This window comes from Manis pentadactyla, chromosome 14, assembly GCF_030020395.1.
Source record: "Manis pentadactyla isolate mManPen7 chromosome 14, mManPen7.hap1, whole genome shotgun sequence".
Taxonomy (NCBI): domain Eukaryota; kingdom Metazoa; phylum Chordata; class Mammalia; order Pholidota; family Manidae; genus Manis; species Manis pentadactyla.
The window spans coordinates 38,828,358-38,854,905 of NC_080032.1; the positions used below are offsets into that span (position 1 = coordinate 38,828,358).

Here is a 26,548-nt window from a genome sequence, read left to right on the forward strand (position 1 = left end):
TGCAGATTAAAAATAAGAGATATTTACCTCAGATATATCATCTAGCATTATATAATTTTGAGACAAAAGGAATTAAACTCTGATACTATTCGGATGAATGTGCCTGTCAAAATCAAAACTTATAAAGTCATACAAACTCCTTTCCACTTCAAATACAACAACAAGATAGCTTAAAGACTAAACATATCTTACTTATGCTAGTCTAATCGACATTAACAGACATAGATAACTTACTAATATTTTGTATTCTATGAACAAAAGGACCCAATTATAACTTTTTATTAATCTGTCAACTTGATTCACTCTAGATTGGATTCTATAACCTGAAATATGAAAATTTAATGAAAAATCAAGCCAGATATAATAAAATAAAATTGGTGTTAACTGGGTTAAAATACAACTACCCCAGTTCTGCCATCAACTTGTGTCATGTTAGAAAAGTCAATTAACCTCTCTGGGCCTCACTTTCCTCATCCACAAAACATTCCATAATATTCAAGTTTATCTTTTGTAATAGCATGTATAATATCAGCAAGAACCTCATAAGAAGGCAGATCAAAGGCTTCTATGTATCCTGAAAAGGCAGGGCTTATTCCAGAAATAGAAAACTAATTCCAAAGACCAGTGCACATGCTTGCTGATCCCTGGAATTCTCTAGAAAGTTAGCAAACTTATTACTATATAGTAATAGAAAAAAATGCGCATGCTCAATCCCACTGACAACCTCATTTATACTTACGACTGCACCAAATTCTTCAGAAAAGTTTTTGAGAGAAGCACACACACTTAGTTTAGTTGGGCTAAAAAACTGTTTTCTATTTCCCATTGTCTCTTCCCAGGCTCCCACCAAACACACACACACACACACACACACACACACACACACACACACACACACACAAGTCAGGGCCACTGCTACATGCAACCAGAATCCCATGAATCTTTCTTTAATAGAATTTATGACCGGCTAGTTTCATGTTCCTTAATATGCTCATTTCCTGTGCTGTCCTTCCCCATACACTGTATGTTTCATGAGGAGAAGAACTATACCTGTCTACTCCACACCATATGCCTGAACATGGAATAGCACATAATGTCTGGCATGTAGTAGTTTCTTTATAAACATAAACAAAAAAGCAAAAGGGAGAAGGAATGAGCTTTTGGAATATCTAAGTGTCTTGAAGAAAGAGCATCACAGTGGGTGGTAGGGAATGCTGAAAATAATGGCTGAGGTTCCCAAGGACAAATTATACCTTCTTGACAATTTCATCAAAATCTGGCCTTAAATATTTAACATGGTTTGTACCATACACTTTATTATTTTATGTTTTTTCACCTGCTAGGATGTAAGTTCCATAAGGGAAGGCATCTCCATTATGTTCAGTTTGCATTCCCAGTGACGAGAAAGGTGCCTGGCACATAGCAGACACCTGATAAATATTTGTTGATTGAATGATTGAATGACTCTATTTCATTTTTCTAATACAAATATATTGCCTTGAAAGCATCCTAACATTTTTAGGAAGGACTGGATCAAGAATATCTACTTTTTCATGCTGTCACTCTTCCAAGATACAGGCAAAAGAAGTTTTCTTGATTCAACTGGAAATATTTCAGAAGTTAATTAATTACACAATAATTAAAATTTGAAGCTCTTGAACCTCTTTTTGGGGGATTTTAAAATATCTTGAGATTAATAAAACTTAAAACACATTTTCTTCCCCTGAGGAATTGCCTTAATTTTCAAATGCACATACATTCTTATGGAAATATAACCCATATGTTTCTGATTCATTTATGCTTGCAGTGTGTTCCATTACAATATTGTTTAGACTTATATGATAAGTAAAAGTTTTACCCTAGGACAAACATATGCTTCTGCTAAACAATCAATAAGTAAGTTTTATAATTAAAGTGATGCAAGGAATATCCAATCACTTTCAGATAAATTCAAAATAATGGTTGTTGAGGAAGTTAAATAATTCAAAATGAAAAAATAAAAAGGATGTGCTCTCTTTAAATAGGTATTCACTGAAGTTCATTAAGCTTAATAAATAAATCAAGAAAAGATCTTAAACAAAAGTGTTTTGAGATATAATAGTTGTCTAAAGAATTTAAGCTGTATAAAACCAAAAGTATATGAGAGAAAAGGAAGGAGAGGAAAATCTATCAGAAATTAGAGAAATGTAAGTAAAAATAGAAGGACTTTCCTTCTTGCCCAGTTTTGACACAGCTAGGAAATCAATGCTGTAATGATTTATTTCATTTTCTAGGACAGTTGTAAGAGGAAATTATGTCAGCCAGAATGTTTCTCATCATATGCCTGGCCATGTGTAATAGAAATGGACATGATCAAATGACTGGGTATTCTGATTTACATGGGACTGTCTACATAACTTCATAAGCAAGGGTGATTGCTACTAACAGGGCAGCTTTGCTGTACCATGGCAAATCAGAATCATAAAATACTGAGAATACCTTCTAGTCTACCTCAAGTGAAAAGCCGGAGGTACATGCCCTTGCATCGGAAGTTTGCTCCAGGTATGGAATTAAGAGTCTATAGTTTTGTTAGAATTACAAAAGAAAAGAAATTGACAAATTCTTAGATACTGGCTCATATGTCAATAATTAGATGGAACAGATTAAAGGTTTATATTGCAACATTTAATCCTACTGTACTACAGACAATATTCCACTAAAGGGCCCTCCTGCTGACTGTCTGCCAATGAATCCCCATACTGACCAACTTCAAACTGAACCTTATTTTTAGAAAGAGACATGAGGAAAAGTTAAATCTTTGAGCCACAATCCAATCTGTAAACACTCATGTAGAACTATGGACATATTGCCAGATTCTGAAGAAACTTAAACTTTCTGCCTTTTCAAATGTCCAAATAGGAAAGAGAAAACCTCAAGGAAGAGCATGTACAAAATCCTCAGGATGCAGAAAAACCCTGCAGAAAAATATAATTTTCTCTAATAATTTAGCCCTCACACTCCCCCTATTTGAAATACTGGAATTATTGAGTCACTCTGAGCTCATACTTTTAAAATCAGTGTAAATGGCTCTTATTACCAGCATCAACCATAACAGTAGAGAAAAATACCAGTGCCAAGGATGGGATAACCCAGAAAAGCCTGAAATAATCTATTCTTATCAATAAAGCAAAAGGAATGAAAAATATTTTCAGGAACATGAAGAAGTGACCATCCAAGTGGTGGAAACCCTTCAGTGGTCTTGGTTTATATTTTATAGAGTTCACACATTCACACTAACAATGAGATAAATAAATCTACATATGCAGAGTCCACTTTTGTGAGAAATACTCTCACTGGTCCAAACTCAGTAAGTGGACAAGGAGACACAGAGAACAGTGGAGTGAGGCTTTTGTGGCAGTCTTGCAAGGTCACGTGTCTGGTGGGCAGGCACACCCAGAGTATTTGGAGCAGGTAATTTACTCTCTAGCACATGAGTCCCTCCCCTGGCTCCTCGTTGGCTGAGTACCACAGGGTCCACATTTTTTCCTGGACGTCGCCTAAGCAAGTTATATCCATATTAGGCTCCTTTTTACATTTGTCTTAATTTTATTGGCTGGTTTAAAACATCTTTTTCCCTGGATAGGCCGAGCCCAGTCCTTTTCAATTTCCTTCCCCCTCCCAGTCTGAGCAACTTACTGGTATGTATTTTCACCACGTGGCTTTTTGTCAATACCTTACTGTTTAAACGTTTAAACCCCCTGGTGGGAATAAACCACATTTAGGTTTTATGCTTTTTCTAACAGCTTTGAATGTTCCTATGCGCTTGACAAGGGGGCTGAGGGCTTCCTTGGTCTGTACCAGGCTAAGGGGTGCTGCTACGTTTTTTAAATTTTGTTGCTCTTTTTCATGCCGGATTGGTGGCTACAGAGGAAAGATGATTTAATGAAAAAATATCTTCCCACAATGTTATGCAGGATTGGAATGAGACAATTTTGAATGAAGATAGATGACATTTCTTCAAACCTTTATATCAACTCCTAAACTTCAATGGGCGTTAGATTAAATGGCTTCTGAGATTTCTTCTAGTTAAAAGTATCTATCTATATTTTCTGATTTATCAAGGAAACGTCAGGTGCATTTACTTTGGTTGATTCAGAAAGACATATACAATATGGTACATAATTAGCCTTAAAATTATAGGTGTAAGCAAAAGTATAATCAGGTTGCTAAATAAGCTTGCTTGCAATGGGCATAAACAAGCACTTGATTTAGTGTACATAAGACTGGTACACTTCATATAATGTCATCATAAGCATAGTATTTCATATTCCTAAGTCTATGAGTCACTGCCTAAATCAAGCATAGTAGTCATTAATGCAAAGTAAATACATTGCTTCAAATCCCATCTATTCTCTCCAGTGGGAATGAATTATCTGGTTCCACATATTCAACATGCCCAGGAGGAACCCCAAGTCCATGATCTTGAACTCATTCTTCTCTTACATATGCTAGTTCAGCTTAAGGATATCACCTTCTACCCATCTACCTAGGCTAAAATCTGCTAGCCAGATCTGACTCTGCAGCCTCTATATCTTTCCTCTTCCTCTTCCTCAATTTTTCTATTTCATCTCCTTCATACCTTTCATTCTTTCTCCTCTCACCCTAATTTGTACCATGAATCTCAACAATGTTCAGGGTTTTTGGTTTTTTTTTTTTGGTATCATATAAATGCTACTTTGGATAGCCTCATATAAACATATATTTATATTACATGTATAGGACATGTTTTGGTTAAATAATATCTATAGTGGAGATCAGCATATGTGGACAGAAACATGTACATGGGTATCCACCCATCCATGCCATGTATAATGTAAACTATTCCTTGGAATAAATTCTGTATAGTCATTTCAGAAAGTTAGGGAGAAATAATTGTAGTGCATGATGTTAGAATCTAAGGATTTATACATGCAGCAAGTAACACATACTTAGCATCACAGTGATTTTTTAGTATTGATTGAAAATACTTGAGATACAAGGCTGAAGAGATAAAAGGCTTTATAGGAAAGTAAGAATCGATTTTTAATATACACTATTGTTACACAGAAATGGCTCTAATGTGTATTGATTAAAAACCCTTTAAGGATCATTCTTTGATAAGAGGTTTCTCTTCTGAATAGAAAAAGTTTTAAGATGATTGTTCAGAACTCAAGTTGATAATTAGTCTGATTTCCTTCTGCTAAATGAGAATTTAAAAGCCAAGAACACAATATTCTTTTTAGTATGGATCAGGATTAATCCTTTTGTGAAATTTGCTTTTAGTTTTCCCAGCTTGTTCCAAGCTTCCATTATGTGCAATGAAGTTATATTTATATTAAGTAATGTAAAAAGGGACAAGTACCATACTAATTAAAAAAAAAATAGCACACATCAACAGTGTGGTGCCAAGTGAACTATTTGCATGTCTTCCTGCCTACATCAGCAGGGAGGTGAATTTTCTCTTTGCTGATGATACGGGTTTACTGTCACTTCTGAAGTGCATCTTTCGGAGTCAGCTGAACATGCTGAGTAATTACTGTAAGATACATTGGCTTGATACTTGCTATAGCTAAAGCCAAATAATCAATTTGCAGATATCAAACTGCAGAAACTCTACCAGATACAGTAACATACCAGAGACAGTTGACCATTGAACGACATGGGTTTGCACCAAATGGGTCCATTGACATGCATATTATTTCCATAAATATATTGGAAAAGTTTGTGGACATCTGTGACAACTGGAGAAACATTTCCTTTTCTCTGGTATAATACAGGTAGCACGCAAAATACGAGTTGATTGCTTGTGTTATCAGTAAGGTTATCAACAGTAGGCTACTGGTAGTTAAGATTTTGAGGAGTTAAAAGTTATACATGGATTTTACTACGGAGGGGTCTGTACCTCTCACCCCTGCATTGTTCAAGGGTTAACTGTAATTCCATTCTATTGTTCAGTTTACTACCAGCACGTACATTTTACACCTAACTTGTCTTGGTGACTCATTAGGCTTGAGTACTGCTAAAAATTATGAAAACTTCATGAGCTGCCGAATGATGATAGCCAGTAGGTCTCACACCTACCAGCAGTATTTTAGGTGAAATTTGCCTCTTGGACATTCCAAGGCACCAAACTACAGGATCTCATGGAATCCATGCTCAGGCTCTTCTGATACGAACCGCAAACAGTTTTGCAACCCCCTTTAATGAGGAGGGTAAACGGTCTATCTGGATCGTACTTTCAGTCAGATCATAACATTTTTGTAAAATCTTGGCTGAAATTAAGGAAATTTGAAAGACCAAACAACCTTAATGTTAACCAGTTGGATTTACTAAGCTTTTTAACAAGCTAGGTTATGAGAAACTCATATATCTGAAGAATATTAATTTAACAACTCTAGATATTTCATCCAAAAAATTGGAAGTTAACATTTGCTTGCTTTTTTATTGAGAGGTAATAAAAGAAATGACTGGAAAAAAGTTTTTCTCTATCTGTATAACAGGTATCAAGAAATTAGGCTGGGAAATAACACACCATCATAATTTTTTTTCTTGGAATATAGCAGCAGAAGCAAAAAAAAAATCCTTCACTACACATATGATATGTTTCCTTTTATCAGAGAATAAAACAATATAAGCATTTTTTTTCCTTTTTAATTATTTTGGCTTTGGTTTTCAAAAAATTCAAGACCAAGTTTTAATAGTTCATTGTAGTAGACTGCCCAAAGACAGCCTAAGCTTTTAATACATTTATTCCTCAGCTATGTGGTATTTGTTCCTTTTTCCTTAACTCGATTCTTTTTGAGTCTGTCATTATAAGGGACCTCAGCTCCCTTCTAAAAGCAGGCAAGGTAGAGATCCTTACTACACATTCTCCTTGGGTCTGAAGGGGATGCATATATCGTCTCTATTCAAATGAATACCAATAGTTAAAAAAAGAGACTTGGTAGTAGAAAATTAGGTCACACAGGAAGTAGAAGTAAACTTGTTCCAATATCAAACTAAAAATTTTTCCACATTTGTTCTTTAATTCAATCCAAGAAGAGTGTTTTCCTACATCATGGTGAAAACAAGCATTGCTGCTGTCCTAACAAGTAGATCTCATAAGTTTTCAGGATTTTAAGAAGGAAAAAAGGATAGAGATGAGGCAGGCAAGAATAATGTTAACTATTTATAGCCTTTGCCAAAGATGATGATCCAGGGCCAACAATTGCAGAAGGACATCGTGAACACTGTATCCTGGAGCTTTGTGATTGGCTGCAAGATTTTGCAAACCATTTACAGACATCCCAGAAAGCACAGAGATGAGGGAACAAGAATACCTGGTGAATAATAACACAGTTGCTAAAGCTCATACAAGTAAATGTGCAACAGAAAAGCAAGTGGAATTCTATGGTTTTATACACCAGAGAACTTGACTTGTATTTAACAAGCCTACTGGTTGTCAATAACATGATTTGATAACCAAATGTACAAAGACAGATTTGATATCAGTATCAATTTCCCTTAAAGGTGGGGCTTGGCTTCAAAGAAGATGCACACCTTCCTTGCCTTCCTTGGAAATCTTTGTCAAATGGCACCTGGATGCTTTTAGGGTCTCAGTATTTGTCATTTCACAATAATATTCTGTGAAATATAGCCTATCAACAGATATTTACTTAGTACCTACTCTTAGCAAGGCACAAAATGAAAAGGGAGAGATATTGTAAATTTGACGTGATAAGTTCTCAAATTATAAAATTATACTCTAGTTGGGAAAGGAGAACTAGTCATATGCCCCAGTATAAGATATCTATTGTCTATTTATCTATCCATCTATCCATCCACCCATTCATCTATTTATCTATGTATCTATGAATAAAATACAATCTTATTTACTTGTCTTTCTTGTATGATTAACTAATTACCTCTGAAAATTATTCTGAAATAAGAAATTGTTAAAAATTTCCTATTTTAAAATGAAATCATTGGAAAATGTCTCCCAAAGTGATTCCATTCCAAAAAAAAGCAAAAGCCTGTATAAATATATTTTTTATCTTGAGTGTCAATCCTCTTTATTGTTCGACTAGATTAACAATGAAGCATTTGATAACAGTCAGGTGATGAGATATTAAGTTTTCTTGGGGCTCTGAGAAGGGTGGGGATTCCACATCCAGCTGGGGTGTTCAAAAATGGACCTGAATTCGCCAGTGCAGAGATTGTAATGATTATTTTAATGATTATTGTTAATATCCAAGTGATAATACAAATGTGTCCTGCATATTTCACTTAACTCTGAGTGGATGGCTTGTGAAGGGGCACATGGAGTGCTGGTGAGGATGATGAGATGCAGGCAGATCTCTAGGAGAAAATGCCATGTTGAATGGGATGGGGGGACAGATGCCCTAGTTCATGATTAAGGGACACTTTCTGTTGCATAACTGTTGAAGGGCACACAAATGCTCTGGCAGGTGCAGCATTAGAGGCACCGGTAGCCTGTGGAAACACCTTGCCTTCCCAGATGCTCAACAGCTATAACACGTGGTATGTAGTCTGATGCGTGCTTTGTTTAGAACACCTTCCTGCCTGACATCGAACACCTGTCTGCTGAGAAATTTCCTTTGCTTTTCAAAAATAAGTTCTGAATATAAGTATTTGTTTTCTGACAGGGAACTTGATCAAGAGGGAAGCAAATTATACTAAACCATGGAAGAAATGCAAATTTAAGTCCTACCTTTGTTAAATACTCCTCTGAGGCAGTGCAAGAAAAAAGTCTGAAGGTCCTTTACTGGTATTTGTGTTAGTAGTTTGAAAAATATAACTCAATTTTCAAATTTCTTTTGTTATTGAAACTAAAATAATGTTTGTTCAAAGCATACCTAGATTTTATATATAATATATATGTATATACTATGTCTATAAAATTATCCCCAAACCCTGTACATTCTAATTGATTGCCTAAAAAAATTAAAGCCCGTCAATACCATTAACTATCATCCTGAATTGTAAACATAACACCAAGGTAGAAATAACTAGGAGTTCCAGGGCTAACCTAGCAAAGGTTAACCTGTAAACCCCAATAAAGTTCCCCAGTAATATTGTGAAAGGCAAGAAATAGTGAATATCTCTTGATATTTAGAAATACTCTTAATATGTGAACCCACTCATGACCACTTATTTAATGGATACCACATACTTCACTAATGCTTAAGGTTTTAGATACAGATGGACATTTTATTCCTATGTGCTATGAAAGAACAAACAGTTTCATAGACTATCTGTACCCTTACCTTCAGTTCCTCAGTGGTTTCTTAAGTAGCTTCTGTTGCCCTGGCAACATTTATAAAATAAATGATTTACTCTGTCTCTATATGACTGTGTTGCCCTAGTTAACTTCCTGTTTTCTGGAAAGTCTGACATGGATTTCATTTCATCTGCATACTTGCTTTTTCTAGAGATAATCCTTTGAAAATAAGGCTTTACTAGTTTGGATACTTAACATTGTGTTTCTACTTAATTATATTTAGTATACTAATAGTTATTAAGGATGTAATATTGTTAACATCTTTACAAAATAACTGGCAAATTCTGGCTTCCTGATGATGCAGGGATGGAAGATGTTCTAAGGACCATCTAAGGACACAATGGAGGAACTTCTCTTAGCAGCTCTGTCGGTCTTGTGTTCAGAATGTTGTACCTGCAGTTCTAAAAATGCAATGTGTTATTCCTTCAACTATCCTTTCTTTCTAAAGATCCATAGTAAAATAACATTAAACCTCATGTCAAAAGACAGATCATCTGCAAACATTTGGATTTCAAAAGATTCTGGATTCACTATTATTCTAGCCACTCCAGTATTTAGGAGGCAGAGAATTTAGACATCAGGAAATATTCTCTCCAAGAAGCTTATAGAAGCTCTACTTGAAAGATGAATGTTACCCCCAAAATATTTCTATGGATGATGACTTTATTTATGTACAGAGACTTTTCAAATTGATGTTTTCGTAATGCAAGAAAATTAATTTTTTTTTCCATTCATCATTGATTCATTCATTACTTCACTGGAAATTATGACTTTTTATAACACATCAGTGATAATTTAGCCTTTCTGTTTCATATTTTCCAAAGTAAACTTAAATCGTAGACAAAAGCATTGGGACCATCAAGTTAATAAAAAATGTGTAGTGAAGTGTGCCAGATTGACTAGTAAAAGTTGTATTCAATAGGACATGATTTACCTTTCCAGTCAAAGCTTTCCTTTATTCCTTAACACAAACATTTTGTGTAATGCGTGTTATTTACTTTTCTGCCCCCTGAAATCATTTGAAACACCTCCCCATAACTTTTGTGTTATTTTCACCTGAAAATCCCCTTTTCTTTTCTTTAACCCCATAAACACCATCATTCTTTAAACTCATGTTTATGTCTATCTTCTTCTCTGAGCTGACTGTTCATAGATACCTCATCATTTTCTACGTTATATAATTGCTAAATATTTTAACTTTTCTGATGTAGACTTTTAATTATATCATCCTAAGTATGCCTTGAGGACAAATTATTTCTTGTTTCTCCTTTCCCATACCCAACAATACCTAAAAGAATATTCTGTATATGTGAAGCTTAAGAATATTTATTATTTGTTGATTTTTAAAATTGAAATAAAGGTTCTCAGTTTCCTACAAGAGAGTCAGTGACTGGTATAGGTAAGGGCCCAGGAAAATAAAAAATCAAGGAAACATCAGGGATGTATTCCTTAAATTTCACCACAATAAGGGTCTGTAAAAACTCCATATATTCTCAAAAATTACAAGCTATTGATTTACAACTTGCTAATATCTAACAATTTATTACACAGTTGGTGATTGATTATTCTTTATTTGCACAACATTTAATTTAAAATACATATGTCCCAAAAGATCAATAACTAGTCACAGAGTAACTAATAATGTCAGTTTGGTTAAGACCATGCCATGTCAAATTCCAATTGTTTTTGATCATTTAGCAACTAATCAACTATGCAATAATCTAATGGAGTACTTAATGATCACACATGATGTTTATAAATCCTTAAATGTATTATAGTTTTAGTCTTCTGAGAAGATATCTGACAGCAGTAAATTATTTTTTTAAAAACTTGATTTGGTAGAATAAATACATGCCTTCCCCAAAACCAAGACGGTTTCACATTTGAATTATTTTAAATATTTAAAAACAGATACATCTAATAATATTTAAAATTGTTCCAGAATTTAAGAAAGGGAATCCTTCCCTATTATATTTATAAAGCCCTTATAATACTAATATTCAAATATGACAAAAATAGTACACCATAAAAAGAATGGAACTTAATAAATGCATTAAATAAGACTGATGCCAAGATAATAAATCAAATGTTAACAAACATAATTAAGAAGATTGGTTTTAAGAAATGTATATCATGAACAAAAGGAGTTTACTGTAGAATACTTCTACTTTAAGAAATATATTAATAAAATCAGCTAAAATACAATTAATTACAAATGCATCACTATGGTTGATAAAAGGAATAAAAAGTCTCAATATTGTCTTGAAAGAACTTTGTTTTTTTTTTAAACAGGTATAAATGTTGAATTTAATCAACCACTTCACAGTGCCCTTCTCCTTAAAATAAAGAGTAAATTAAATAAATGCAAAGTTAAATAAGCCTGACAGAACAAGACAAATACTGAAGGGCAACACTTATTTGTGGAATGCAGAATGAGTGAATGAATAAATATATATTTGAATAAATAAATACATAAGGAAACAAATCTAAGCCCACAGTAACAAAGAACAGAAAAGTAGTTGACAGAGGTTGGGGCCTGGATAGGGAGAGGTTGGTAAAAGGGTACAAACTTTCAATGATGAGATGAATAAGGTCTAAGGATCTAATGTAAATCATGGTGACTATATTTGATAACAGTGTATCACATAATTGAAATTTTCTAAGAGAGCAAAACTTAAATACTCTCTCACACACACAGAAAAGTAAACATGTGAGGGATGGATATTTAATAACCTAGATTATGGGAATCCATGCATAATATATGTGTGTCAAATCACCATGATGTGTACTTTGTCTCACAACTTATTTGTTAATTACACCTCAATGGAGTTAGGGGAAAAATGAAATCTTAAGTAAATGGAAAGACATTTTTTCCTTAGAAAAATTCAACATTATAAATATGTCATATTCTTCAATTTCACCTAATAATATATTCGTTCAAAGAGATCCCAATCAAAAATCTAGTAAATTTTTTTTTAGCTTGACAAACTACTACTAAACTTCATCTGGAAATGTGGCATAGCTAGAAAAATTCCTGAGAAACAGAATAGTTACTGAGAAAGAAGGAAAAAAATAATTCTGGAGACAAATCCTGTCAGGTATATGTGGTGTTATAAAGTGATAACAATAAGAATAGTAGAGTAATGGTTAAAAAAAAAAATAGATGAACAGAACAGAGACCAGAAATATCCTTAAAGATATAGAGATTTATTCTATGATAAAAATTGGCAAAATTTTATATCAGTGGAAAAAATATAGATAGTTTATATGATAGAAGTTGTTAGGACAGTTGTTTACCCTTTGGGGAAAAAACGTTGGATCATACATTCATCCTGTATTACAAAATAAACCCTAAAAGTAACAAAACCATAAAATAAAGTGTACTTTAGATACAACAATAAAACTCCCAGGGATATAGTGTTATATGTCAGTTATATCTCAATTTTTTAAAAAGTCATTGAACTCAAAAAATAAAAGCAACAACCAAAACAGAAAAGAAACAAAAACATATGGTGTTGTAAATCTTAGAGGTAATAAGGTATTTCACATGGAGTACAGATGCTTTAAGTAGGGGCTGGCCAAATGCAGCCCATGAGCCAAATGTGGCCCTCACCTGTTTCTGTAAATAAAGTTTTATTGGAACTCAGCCCATTCATTTGTGTGTTACCTTTGGAAGTTTTTATGCCACAATCACAGAAAGGCCTAGGCGTGACAGAGACCATATGGCTCACAAAGCTGAAAATACTTGTTGCCTCTTTACCAAAAATAATTGCCAACCCTTGCCCTAAAGGGAAAAACTGAGTAAGTACAAAATACCTAATCCTAAATACTGAAGTTCTGTGTGGTGATCACAGATAAAACTAAATTCAAAGTAAACTGAGAAAATAGCTAAAATATCTATGACAATGTTACCTTACTAACTGTAATAAGATCTTTTAAAAATAAGAAGAAATCAATACTCTTAAGAGATAAATAAGCAAAACAAATGAACTTGGAATTCAGATAAAAAGAAAATAAAATTAGTTAATAAACATATGAAAAGCAACTCAACTCCTCTAGGACTGAGAGAAGTAAAAATAGAATTTCGATAAGATACCATTCACTATTTTAACACATTAACCAAGTATTTGACACTGGAGATCACCCCGTGTTAATTGAGGCTGTAGGGAAATAAACTTTCAATAAACTTCAAATACAGTTTGATGATAATGTATATCAAATTTTAAAATACCTACACCTTTTGTACCAGCAATTTATCCTACAGGGATTTTCTCACATGTGCTCAACATTACAATCTTGAGTTTATGAGAAAATGCTAGAAGTGGCTTAAAGAACTATGAGTAGGAAATTGGTTAAATACCTTTCAGAACATTTATGTAATGGGTGTATTATGAAGTGTAACAAGCCTGACATAGAACAACAATGTGACTCATGTAATGACATCCAGGACATTTCTGTTACTGGGGAAAATTAAAGCAAGTTGCAATACAATATTTGTAGAGTGATCTTGTACATGTGTTAAGAAATACACAGCATTTACACAATAGGCCTATTCTTCAACAGGCATAAAAATTGACTGGATGGTGACATACACATTTGTTTACAAGGTTTACTTGGGGAGAGGAGAACTGATGCTTGAGAGGTTCCTAAGTGGAACATCTTTTGTGTCCTATGCACTTTTGAATTATGAGCCTCGAATTGCATTGCTTTAAGTTCTTTTTTTTTAAAGTTACTTTAGCTCATTTTTGAAAAAAGTAATGTAGAATTTTGCAGTTACATTTAACAATGGCAAAACCAGCGCTCCTTTTTATAGTAGTGAAAGGTGTCTAAGAGGCTTCCTGTAGAAATTATTTTGCTCGTATTCACTTTACCCCAGAAGAATATTTAAAAGGAGGAGGCACTCAAAAGAAGATGTTCCTCCTAAGTTTATTCTGACTCATTTGAATTCTCATCTGGTAGAAATAGTATACATGGGTTAGAGTTGCTGCTTATTTTGGTTTAGCTATGTAACTAAAAAAAAAAAAAAAAGATTTAACCTGTAGACATATATTTACCAAGTTAATTCCTTATACAGAAAAGCTTTTTGACTTGTGTACTTCCATAATTAAACTATGAGGGTTAGGATTTTTGCTCAGCTAAGGAGTTGGGATAAAAGGATAGTATCTGAAAACCTTGCTTTCTGAACAGAATTCTAATGATTTAAATATTCTTCCCAAATTTGATGATGTGTTTTTACAGAATACACCCGTGCAAATTTGTAGGGCACAACCTCTGAAATTGAGCCTTGGGCCTTCCTTACCTGTTTACAGGTAGAGAATAACCAAATCAAATATTCTGGAGCTTTCTTGGACAGCCTTGTTGTAGAAGGGAAGTTTATATTTACTTTTTCCTTTAAACTTTTCCTGTAAGTGTTTATTAATCATAAATGTCATAATTTAGCCATGCATAGCAACAAATCATCCGTGATTCAATAAGGGCAGCTTGCATCTTAGAATGCTGTAATTAGATAACCAATTTGTAATTAAGTAAAAATGAAAGCTGACCTTTCTCTTGGAAATGAAATAAAGCTAACCCTATGAAGAACAGATTTATGATGCAAATGAGCCTAAATAAAATTTACGGGACTGGACCTATGTTGCTTCTTGGGAACTATCATCCTTTTTCTTTGTCAGCACAGATTTAACAAAATACCCAATGTATTGCAATGCAGGAATTTCCACTGCACCTTCATAGGAGATTTCAGTCTAACGTGCTGCTATGCAATTCATCATCTATTACAATTCCATCAGTGTAATTCTGAGACTTCAGAGTGTAGTATCGAACCCCACACTGCAAAGCAGCAACAGGTCACTGACTGCATTGACAAAGTCAGCATTTTTCTTCCTCCCAGCAAAAAGTGTATCTGTTCTTCAGTCTCCCGCTTCTCTCCTCAGTGCCTGTTCAGGCGAACACTCTCGCTGTCCTGAGTGGGGCCGGACAACTTTCCAGTGGACTGGATAGGGTCCTAGCCTGACAGGTCCAATACCTGACAGAAAACTGCTTTCTGACACAAACCCCAGTCTGATAGTTAGAACGCCGGCAAGGATCCTATTCCCCCTTTTTCCTTTTTTCCCTTTTGCAAATGAAAAGTATCTCAGGATCTCTGACTAAAGCAACAAAAACGGACACGGCACACAACTTAGAAGGTCAGATTTCCAAAGACGCAAACTTAAATGGCAAGCTTCCGCTTTGAGCGTGTGCTTTCTGTTTCTGCTCTCATCCCTTCACAGTACTTCATGTCTCTGTTTCCGATCGGTACGCCTCCAATTTAACCACCCACCCAGCCTGGTAAAGCCCAGCGAGTCTCTCTGCTCTGCTTCAAGACTTTCCGGAAACACTGTTTTCTCTTTGGATACAAACCTGGTTGAGATCTTGGAATCCTTTGAGCCAAGCCTGAGAAAGAGCGTGAATGGCTTCTGGCACCAGGACAGGAGTCAGTAGCCTTCACAGTGATGGCGAGAAACATGCCTACACACTCTGAGCTTATACATGAGAGTCTCCCCAAATGGTGGAAAGGAAACCGTGAGAGAGGAGAAAAGTTGTAAGCAAATCAGAATTATGGGCAATGTCATTAAGATGTGTAGCTACTGACACCCTGAATTCATTTGTAAAGTAGGTGCCAGCTCCTGACATACAGGAGGTACCAGTGGGCTTTTGTTTTTTAGTATTAGGTATCAAATAGTTTAGTAAGTAAATCAAATAAGTACCAATATAAATAATTTATTTTATTTATAGCCATAGAGGCTCTCCACCAAACTCATTAGCAAACTAAATTAAATAAGCAGTATGAATGTGGTGAAGTCAGTGATTATTACTTATTCTCAACTGTCTTCCTACACCAACACTCATTTTTATATACTTGGGCAACCTAAAGTGTAATGTGCAGTCTACTCATATAATTAAAAAGTAATACTAATAATTTATTGTTCGCTATTTGTCAGACACTATTTTAAGAGCTTTAATGCTTTACTTCATCTAGTGAACAAAATGCACAATTATTTAGGTATCATTATGTCCATGTTACAGATGAAGAAACTATGGTGGTTTCCTGTCTCAAAGAGCTTGACCAAGAACCCATGCTATTATTAATCATCAAGTCATTCATTCATCCTTTTCAGATCTAGGTGTTTTGTTTCTTTGCCTTAGAGTGCATAAGTATTTCTGTATTTTAGTATCACAGAGTGATTAATTCAACCCCTACTTTGATGATGAAACTAAGACTGGTTGAGTGAGGTTATTTATGCAATATAGACAACCAGAAAAACCATTACAGGGCAAAGACTGCTAGTACAAACTCTGTGTTTCCATGACACTGTTTAGCCAATTTTTCCATGTTGAAGAAAACAAAGTGGTGGGTGGCCCAGACACTCCTTTTTCCAGGAATCTGCCCCAGCCACAAACATCGCATTCTAAACCAAGTGACCTAAGCTTGACCAGTCTAGTCATGGGAAGTGATAAGAATTCAGTGATTAGTACCAAAGCAGGGAAGATTCAAGGGACAAATTCACACATGCACACACACACACATGCACAGAGCTATGGCTTGGGGAAGATGCATGAGAAATAATATATCCACAAATGGAGCTGAAGCTGTGTTGGTGAGGAGGAAAGAAGGAAAATCTGTAAAGCTCCTGAGTGGCAGTTGAAATAAAGATGCACACAAACATCTTCCCTTCTCCTCATGGCTCTGTAGAATCTTACCTACCTTGACACTGGGACAAATATTCTGATTTTGCCAGATATGCATTCCTTTTGGCCACAGTGAGATGATGCTTAACCTCAGTGCAAGAACTGAGCTGGCATTAGTGCACTACAGGTGGACACATTACTTTTTCGAAGGGAGTTGTTTCCTCCTAGAAAGTCTTCTCTTCAGAACTTGGCAGAACTTCTCCCCTTCTCCTGTGTTGGCTCATTCTGTGCTATGCATTGGTTTGGCAGCATACATGGAATTCTGCCTCATGACTTGGATAGAAAAGTGTAGCCTGGATTCATTGCATTTTGGTATGATTTATAGAACATAAACCAGATGAACTCAGGAAGCCCCCAAGGTGTGTAAATAAGAGTAAACAGAAGGATTTGCAAAATATGGTCTGAAGTTCTGCTGTGGTAAGCTACATATATTTTATTCTTGAAATAAAGAACTCTCAAAATATTAGAAGCAATATGGGATGTTCCTTATTTTTCAAAAATGGATGAAGCTCAAATATGAAAACCAGGTGCCGTGATCCTTGGTGTCTAAGAAATTGATGCCTCTCTGCATTTGGCTTCCTGATTTTTAATATGTGCTGAGTTTTATTTAGCCTTTAAAAGTAGCATTGTATCTTCTTTGTTCAACTAATACATATAATAATAATAAGGGTTATGGTAGAAATAATGTAGAGCATGCCATACTTGAGAAGTCGTGTTCACATATGCTCTCTCATTTGATCCTCCCCAAAGCCCTGTTAAATAAAGCGACAGAAAGGGAAGCAAAAGCACAGACATGAGCACACGCTGGAGACCCTGTCTCCCAACTTCCAGTCTGAGGCTGTTCCCCTGCCTTATGCTGTCAGGAATGTATTACAAGCAAAATCTTTCGCTTTTACTTCTGCCGAGCTAGAAAACCTAGAAGACCTAGACAAAGCTAAATGGAATCATTAGCTTTCAGTCTAGATTCTAATGAAATATATTACATTGTTCACTTGGGCCTGAGGTCAATATTGTGCCACAAACTGGTGATCGAGCAAGTAGAAAATAGAGTTGGAATATTTTTTGGAAGAAATTTTCCAGTAAAGAAGAGAATGGCTCTAGTTATTAGTTAGCATAAAAAAAAATCTACCAACCTTATTTTCTATCTCTGTAGCTCCATTTAGTAGTATATAATTACCTTCATATTTTGAATATGTGGCTTTGAGTCACACTTGGCAATGATACTCAAAATCGCCCCCAACACACACCAAACTGCATTGGAAGGAAACAAAGTATAATAGAAGGAGAAGGAAAACAGAAAGGCTTTCCTCCTATAACAGATTTAATTGTCCAGAGTTCAGAGTTCCTGCATGGTAGAAAGTCCCCATTCATAAAAAATGGTAGACACCAACTTAGGAGTTTGGCTGCAATTTTCTCCAAAAAAGTTTGTTCTCTTTCTTTTTCTTTCTCTCTCTTTCTCAATCTATTGTACATGCTTTTGCAGAATTTCAGGAACAGCTTTTTTATCCAGGAACTACAGCTGCCTGAAAGAGGTATGGAATATAACAAAAGCTTTACCCCAAAGCTTCTATGCATTCCAAAAGCTTGCACTTGGATAATAGAAATATTTAGCCTCAGGTGACTGAGAACACTTACTGTTGGTTGCATAACGTATGGCGGATGAGGCATCCATGAAGTACTCTGGACCTATGCATCAAACAGCATTTATTAGCACAAAGCAATCACAGAGAGAACTTGGTTCTTGTGTTCAGTGGAGTCACGCTAGCTCAAAGGAAAGTGGAGTCCATCTGACTTTAGTGCTCAAAACTAAGGATAGAAAGGAAATTCTTGGACCTGATTAATTTGGTACCTGAAACATTGTAAAATAGAAAGCAAATTCCTGTGTCACTACCACAGGCTGCAGTGGCCACATGGAGTAGGTTGGGCCTTGGAGCATATTTTGAGGTTGAGTTTGGAAACTAAAGTCTTAGGAGGCCTTGAGGAGCTCCTGTTTTGAGGCTACCTCTCAAAGATCCCTAGGCAAATAATGAAGGAGGCAAGAGTGAACTGCAAAGACTTCCTCTTCTTCTAACTTCAAATTCTCAAGTGATCCCATCTTGGCAATAAATCCAAATGGTGAACGTTGGGGTAAGAATTAGCAATCAACCAGAAATTTTGGAGACTGCTTCAGGTTAAACCCAAGGTAAGCAAGTTTGTGATCTTTTTTCTGTCATGGCAGTTTGGATGGCAAATAGGAATGAGTAGTTGAGCCAGCCAACTGTTCTGAAAGGCGCCTTGTCACCCAAATGAGAACATCAGCTTGAAAGAGCTGATTGTCACATGGAGAACCCTGAAGATTTTGTTTTCACTATACTTAACATCAGTGAAATTACCAATGCACTTAATTTAAAAAAAAAGTGGTGAAAGGCAAGAATCAACAACAGAGAAAATTCCTTTCTTGAGAAAAGGAGCCGGAGTTAAGTTCCACTTAGTTTCCCTCCCAAGCGAAATCACTTTTATTCATGTCACCAAAATGCTCTACACTGGGGCTCCGTGGGTGGTCTTGGCTGACACAGAGGCCAAGATGAGAAAAAAAAAATGGGTAAAAAAATCTAAAACACACATTAAACCAGGCAGGCCTGCAGGAAAAACAAAAGCTGAATAGCACCTGCACGTAGCCTCCTGGGTCCCACGGAAAAAGGCAATTAAGAAATCAGCTATTTGGAGACCCTCTAATGCAATTCACACGGAAGTCTGTTCTGTTCATCCACTGACATGTATCAAGATTCTAAGTGCAGAAAAAGAATGAAAATGATCTGCTTCAGGGGGAATCGGTTAAGGGAAAATGTAGTCTTAAGTGTGATGCTCTGACAGCTGGGACATCCTGAAATGAAGTATGTAGTGACTGAACATGGTGAAACTTCACTGAATTAGTCACAGTCAGCAACATTACACTTTTCCCCATTGTAAAACATCCACCCCACCATCTACAAAATATAGAGGATCTCATGCATGCACGCATTTGCTTTCTCTCTTGCTCTCACTCTTTCTCTCTCCAGAGTTTTGAAAAAATGACACTAGACATTCTCCATATGTAGCATTTATAGGCATACTCTAATTAGGATTAGAAGTACTGTCCGAAGAACAATATGAAGTAAAGAGAAATGGGGAGTAATACCACATGTTAGATAACTAAAAGGATTAAGATGAGTAGCTTTTCCAGGGGAAGTATGACTATGTCAATCCACCTGTGTACTTAGAATTGCCTGGCTGCAACATCTGGTTTAGGACACACACTGAGTCTTAGACTTTCTGTGTTTCCACATGTGGAACTCCTGAGTCTCTTTTGGCCTCTATGGAACTGAGAATGAAACAAAAGCATGATGTAAGAAAACCTTTTTACCACTTTGCTAACCTTCCCTATTTCTTGGGGAAAAAAAAAATGACTTAACATCTATCCATGTAGCTTTCTATGGAGACACAGGACAACGGTGACAAAATGAGATGACAGTGATAAAATATCCTGGAGTGAGCAAAGGGAAGGCTAGAAGTGTGCTTGTAGAACAGACACAATAGGGAACATGATAACCAAAACAACAGACAACAAACAAAACAATTTCTCAGGGGTAAGAGAACTGTACTAATATTGGCTGGAAAGTAGCATCACCATGAGAGCTTGGCAGGAAGAATGAAAAGCCTGGTGGATTGTATTACTCAGGGAAAGGGAGGCACACAAGCCCTTGAAAGTATAGGCTAATTGAACGTGAATATTTTTGCATCAGGATGTGCTAAAATGTTTGAGGATGAGGTTCCAAACAAATTATAATGTGTCCTTTTGACCTCTACATAGTCTATTATCCACAAGAAAGATCTCTCCTGAGGTGCAGGTAAATCAGACATACCTGGTATGTGGAGACAGGGGAAGCAGCAATGAATGGCGTGATAGATGTCTGTGGAATCATGCGGTTGGTTGCAATACTGTACGGTGAAGAATAAAATCTGCAAACAGAAAACAAAAAAAGAAGATTCATGAGGCTGCTGCACGCCTGACTGCTAATCAAAGGTACCAAGCACCTCTGGGAAAGTCAGAGTTTCACTCGCACGCTTTTCCACCACCTGTTAAGAGGAGTGCCAGGAGATTTATAGTATTTTATTCCACTTACAGAAATAAATTGTTCTGAACAAAATGACAGCTTTGAGTCATCTTATAAAATTGGCCACACAAAATCTCTCTTATGACAGGTGAGTGTAATAGTATGTTTAACCAACAGGGGGAGAAAAGCTATTGCCATTCTAAAGCTTTTTAAAAGAAAGGCAAAATGATAGCACCAGGCTTTATAGAGGAGCCTGATGTTATGCATACCCAAATTGTATCTATCTCTTCATTCAGGAAATAGCTGCTTCTAGAGAGGTCTGGATAAGCTAGGCCTGAGTCCATTCCATCTTGCAGAAACTAAGTTAAATATTTTCTCTGTGAAAAAAAGAAAGCGGACAATTTTTGTCTAGGTAGGGATAGAAATACTTTCTGGATTTAATCAAGGCATTGGTGAAGATTCTAGACCTATGTGATATATTCCTGTAGACTAAAAAGTACATTGCCTGAGGAAGTTTTCTACTCCAGGGCTTCTCTGGACAATTACAGAATAACACTGGGCGCAAAGTCAGGGCTTCACAAATCAGAGGAGAGATTATAGTTTCTAAAGTGTTGTAAAGGGCAGCTTCTAGGTACTGAAATCAGGGACATACCCATCTCTGCTTAGACTGCACCCCAGAGTCCACAAGTTACCTAACGGTCAAATGCCTCAGTTGACTAAATCACAGTTCTTCCTTCATGTCTCACTGGTAAGTGAAAGGGTAGGGGAGCTAGTCACAGAACACACAAAATCAGGTCGTCTGCTATGGAGTATTTCACTGATGTGAGGATAGATTAGAAAAATGTGTATCAGGAATAATGGAATCATTATTTCACTTTTCCATACTCTTAGCAAAAGTCAACTACTACATTTAATTTTTTTTAATGGTATGATTAAGTTTGGAGTTAAAAGCTGCATGACTCCCCAGGAGTCACTGATATTTTGAAGAGAGAATCTCATGGGTTATCTTTCTAAAGAAGCATCCCAAAGGACTCCCACTGAAATTAGGAGGACTAGATTTCAGAGTTTCTAGTATTCAAGGAGTAAATTCTTTAAGCTTAGATTCTATAAAGGTCTTCAAGGAAACATTGGAAACTGGGAGCTAGAGTATTCAATTTACTTTACCTGGCTCTTACCTAAGATTACAAGGTCATACTCTTTTGGTTAAAAAAAAAATCTAACTAAAAGAAACTACTCCATTTCACATTACATCCTTACTATTCATACCCACAAGACCTTTAAATTTATTAATATATAGTTTTTAAAAAGATAGGCTCAGAGCGGAAGATGGCGGCATGAGTAGAGCAGCGTAAATCTCCTCCCAAAACCACATATATCTATGAAAATATAACGAAGACAACCCTTCCTAGAATAAAGACCAGAGGACACAGGACAATATCCAGACCACATCCGCACCTGAGAGAACCCAGAGCCTCGCGAAGGGGGTAAGATACAAGCCCCGGCCCCACGGGAGCCGAGCGCCCCTCCCCCCAGCTCCCGGAGGGAGAAGAGAAGGCAGAGCGGGAGGGAGACGGAGCCCAGGACTGCCAAACACCCAGCCCCAGCCATCCGGGCCAGAGCGCAGACACAGTGTGTGCGTGGGGGGCCCTGGATACTAGGGAAACAGGGCAGCAAGAACGGTGAGCGGGCACCGGAGGCCAGGTGCCGGAGGACACCAGAAAAGCAAGCGAACACTATTTTTTTTTTTTTTTTGCTGTTTTGTTTTGGCGAGCGCTTTTTGGAAGTCTTAAAGGGATAGCGACCCCAATACTAGGGAAACAGGGCAGCAAGACCGGTGAGCAGATGCCTGAGGCTGGCGCCGGAGAATAAAGAAAAACGAGCAGCCACCTTTTTTTTTTTTTTTTTTTTAATTAAAAAAAAATTTTTTTTTTTTTTGTGGTCGCTGTTTTGTTTTGGCGGGTGCTTTTTGGAAGTCTTAAGGGGGCAGGGCGGGACACTTAATCCAGAGGTAGGGAATCCGGGTATTTCTGGGCACCCTAACCCCTGGGCTGCAGGGAGCAGGGAGATAAATAGCCTCCAGACCGCTCCCCCTCCAATGACTCCACCACTTTGGAGCAGAGGCCCGAACCAGGCCACGCCCACAGCAACAGCGGAGATTAACTCCATAGCAGCCGGGCAGGAAGCAGAAACCCTGTCTGTGCGCAGCTGCCCAGCACAAGCCACTAGAGGCCGCTGTTCTCCCAGGAGAGGAGGGCCACAAACCAACAAGAAAGGAAGTCCTTCCAGCCGTCACTCGTCCCAGTTCTGCAGACTATTCCTATCACCATGAAAAGGCAAAGCTACAGGCAGACAAAGATCACAGAGACAACACCAGAGAAGGAGACAGACCTAACCAGTCTCCCTGACAAAGAATTCAAAATAAAAATCATAAACATGCTGACAGAGATGCAGAGAAATACACAAGAGATATGGGATGAAGTCCGGAAGGAGATCACAGATGCCAGAAAGGAGATCGCAGAAATGAAACAAACTCTGGAAGGGTTTATAAGCAGAATGGATAGGATGCAAGAGGCCATTGATGGAATTGAAATCAGAGAACAGGAACGCATGGAAGCTGACATAGAGAGAGACAAAAGAATCTCCAGGAATGAAACAATGTTAAGAGAACTGTGTGACCAATCCAAAAGGAACAATATCCGTATTATAGGGGTTCCAGAAGAAGAAGAGAGAGGAAAAGAGATGGAAAGTATCATAGAAGAAATAATTGCTGAAAACTTCCCCAAACTGGGGGAGGAAATAATCGAACAGACCACGGAAATACACAGAACCCCCAACAGAAAGAATCCAAGGAGGACAACACCAAGACACATACTAATTAAAATGGCCAAGATCAAGGACAAAGAATGAGTTTTAAAGGCAGCTAGAGAGAAAAAGGTCACCTATAAAGGAAAACCCATCAGGCTAACATCAGACTTCTCGACAGAAACCCTACAGGCCAGAAGAGAATGGCATGATATATTTAATACAATGAAACAGAAGGGCCTTGAACCAAGGATACTGTATCCAGCACAACTATCATTCAAATATGACAGTGGGATTAAACAATTCCCAGACAAACAAAAGCTGAGGGAATTTGCTTCCCACAAACCGCCTCTACAGAACATCTTACAGGGACTGCTCTAGATGGAAGCACTCCTACAAAGAGCACAGCACAACACACCCAACATATGAAGAATTGAGGAGGAGGAATAAGAAGGGAGAGAAGAAAAGAATCTCCAGACAGTGTATATAACAGCTCAATAAGTGAGCTAAGTTAGGCAGTAAGATACTAAAGAGGCTAATCTTGAACCTTTCGTAACCACGAATTTAAAGCCTGCAATGGCAATAAGTACATATCTTTCAATAGTCACCCTAAATGTTAATGGGCTGAATGCACCAATCAAAAGACATAGAGTAATAGAATGGATAAAAAAGCAAGACCCATCTATATGCTGCTTACAAGAAACTCACCTCAAACCCAAAGACATGCACAGACTAAAAGTCAAAGGATGGAAAAACATATTTCAAGCAAACAACAGCGAGAAGAAAGCAGGGGTTGCAGTACTAATATCAGACAAAATAGACTTCAAAACAAAGAAAGTAACAAGAGATAAAGAAGGACACTACATAATGATAAAGGGCTCAGTCCAAAAAGAGGATATAACCATCCTAAATATATATGCACCCAACACAGGAGCACCAGCATATGTGAAACAAATACTAACAGAACTGAAGGGGGAAATAGACTGCAATGCATTCATTCTAGGAGACTTCAACACACCACTCACCCCAAAGGATAGATGCACCGGGCAGAAAATAAGTAAGGACACGGAAGCACTGAACAACACAGTAGAGCAGATGCACCTAATAGACATTTATAGAACTCCACATCCAAAAGCAACAGGATATACATTCTTCTCAAGTGCACATGGAACATTCTCCAGAATAGACCACATACTAGGCCACAAAAAGAGCCTCAGTAAATTCCAAAAGATTGAAATCCTACCAACCAACTTTTCAGACCACAAAGGCATAAAACTAGAAATAAACTGTACAAAGAAAGCAAAGAGGCTCACAAACACATGGAGACTTAGCAACACGCTCCTAAATAATCAATGGATCAATGACCAAATCAAAATGGAGATCCAGCAATATATGGAAACAAATGACAACAACAACACTAACCCCCAAATTCTGTGGGACGCAGCAAAAGCAGTCTTAAGAGGAAAGTATATAGCAATCCAAGCATATTTTAAAAAGGAAGAACAACCCAAATGAATGGTCTAATGTCACAATTATCGAAATTGGAAAAAGAAGAACAAATGAGGCCTAAGGTCAGCAGAAAGAGGGACATAATAAAGATCAGAGCAGAAATAAATAAAATTGAGAAGAATAAAACAATAGCAAAAATCAGTGAAACCAAGAGCTGGTTCTTCGAGAAAATAAACAAAATAGATAAGCCTCTAGCCAGACTTATTAAGAAGAAAAGAGAGTCAACACAAATCAACAGTATCAGAAACGAGAAAGGAAAAATCACGACGGACCCCACAGAAATACAAAGACTTATTAGAGAATACTATGAAAACCTATATGCTAACAAGCTGGGAAACCTAGGAGAAATGGACAACTTCCTAGAAAAATACAACCTTCCAAGACAGACCCAGAAAGAAACAGAAAATCTAAACAGACCAATTACCAGCAACGAATTTGAAGCGGTAATCAAAAAATCACCAAAGAACAAAACCCCCGGGCCAGATGGATTTACCTCGGAACTTTATCAGACATACAGGGAAGACATAATACCCATTCTCCTTAAAGTTTTCCAAAAAATAGAGGAGGAATGGATACTCCCAAACTCATTCTATGAAGCTAACATCAACCTAATACCAAAAGCAGGCAAAGACCCCACCAAAAAAGAAAACTACAGACCAATATCCCTGATGAACATAGACGCAAAAATACTCAACAAAATATTAGCAAACCGAATTCAAAAATACATCAAAAGGATCATACACCACGACCAAGTGGGATTCATCCCAGGGATGCAAGGATGGTACAACATTCGAAAGTCCATCAACATCATCCACCACATCAACAAAAAGAAAGACAAAAACCACATGATTATCTCCATAGATACTGAAAAAGCATTTGACAAAGTTCAACATCCATTCATGATAAAAACTCTCAGCAAAATGTGAATAGAGGGCAAGTACCTCAACATAATAAAGGCCATCTATGAAAAAACCACAGCCAACATTATATTGAACAGCGAGAAGCTGAAAGCATTTCCTCTGATATCGGGAACGAGATAGGGATGCCCACTCTCTCCACTGTTATTTAACATAGTACTGGAGGTCCTAGCCACAGCAATCAGACAAAACAAAGAAATACAAGGAATCCAGATTGGTAA

At 36.8% G+C, this 26,548-nt stretch overlaps 1 protein-coding gene across 17 annotated transcripts in view; it reads right to left on the reverse strand.

Annotated features, from left to right (window-relative positions):
• Positions 1-26,548, reverse strand: part of RBMS3 (RNA binding motif single stranded interacting protein 3) — a 1,308,700-nt gene that overhangs the window by 78,270 nt on the left and 1,203,882 nt on the right. For 13 of the 17 annotated variants that reach the window (XM_057491386.1, XM_057491384.1, XM_057491390.1 and 10 more), the window contains 2 exons: positions 20,908-21,004; positions 18,662-18,712 (listed from right to left, as the gene is read on the reverse strand). In XM_057491386.1, the coding sequence (XP_057347369.1) occupies positions 18,662-18,712; positions 20,908-21,004 (148 nt within the window). The remainder of the gene's footprint in view (positions 1-18,661; positions 18,713-20,907; positions 21,005-26,548) is intronic. The other 4 variants (XM_057491391.1, XM_057491394.1, XM_057491393.1 and 1 more) reach the window with 1 other exon arrangement.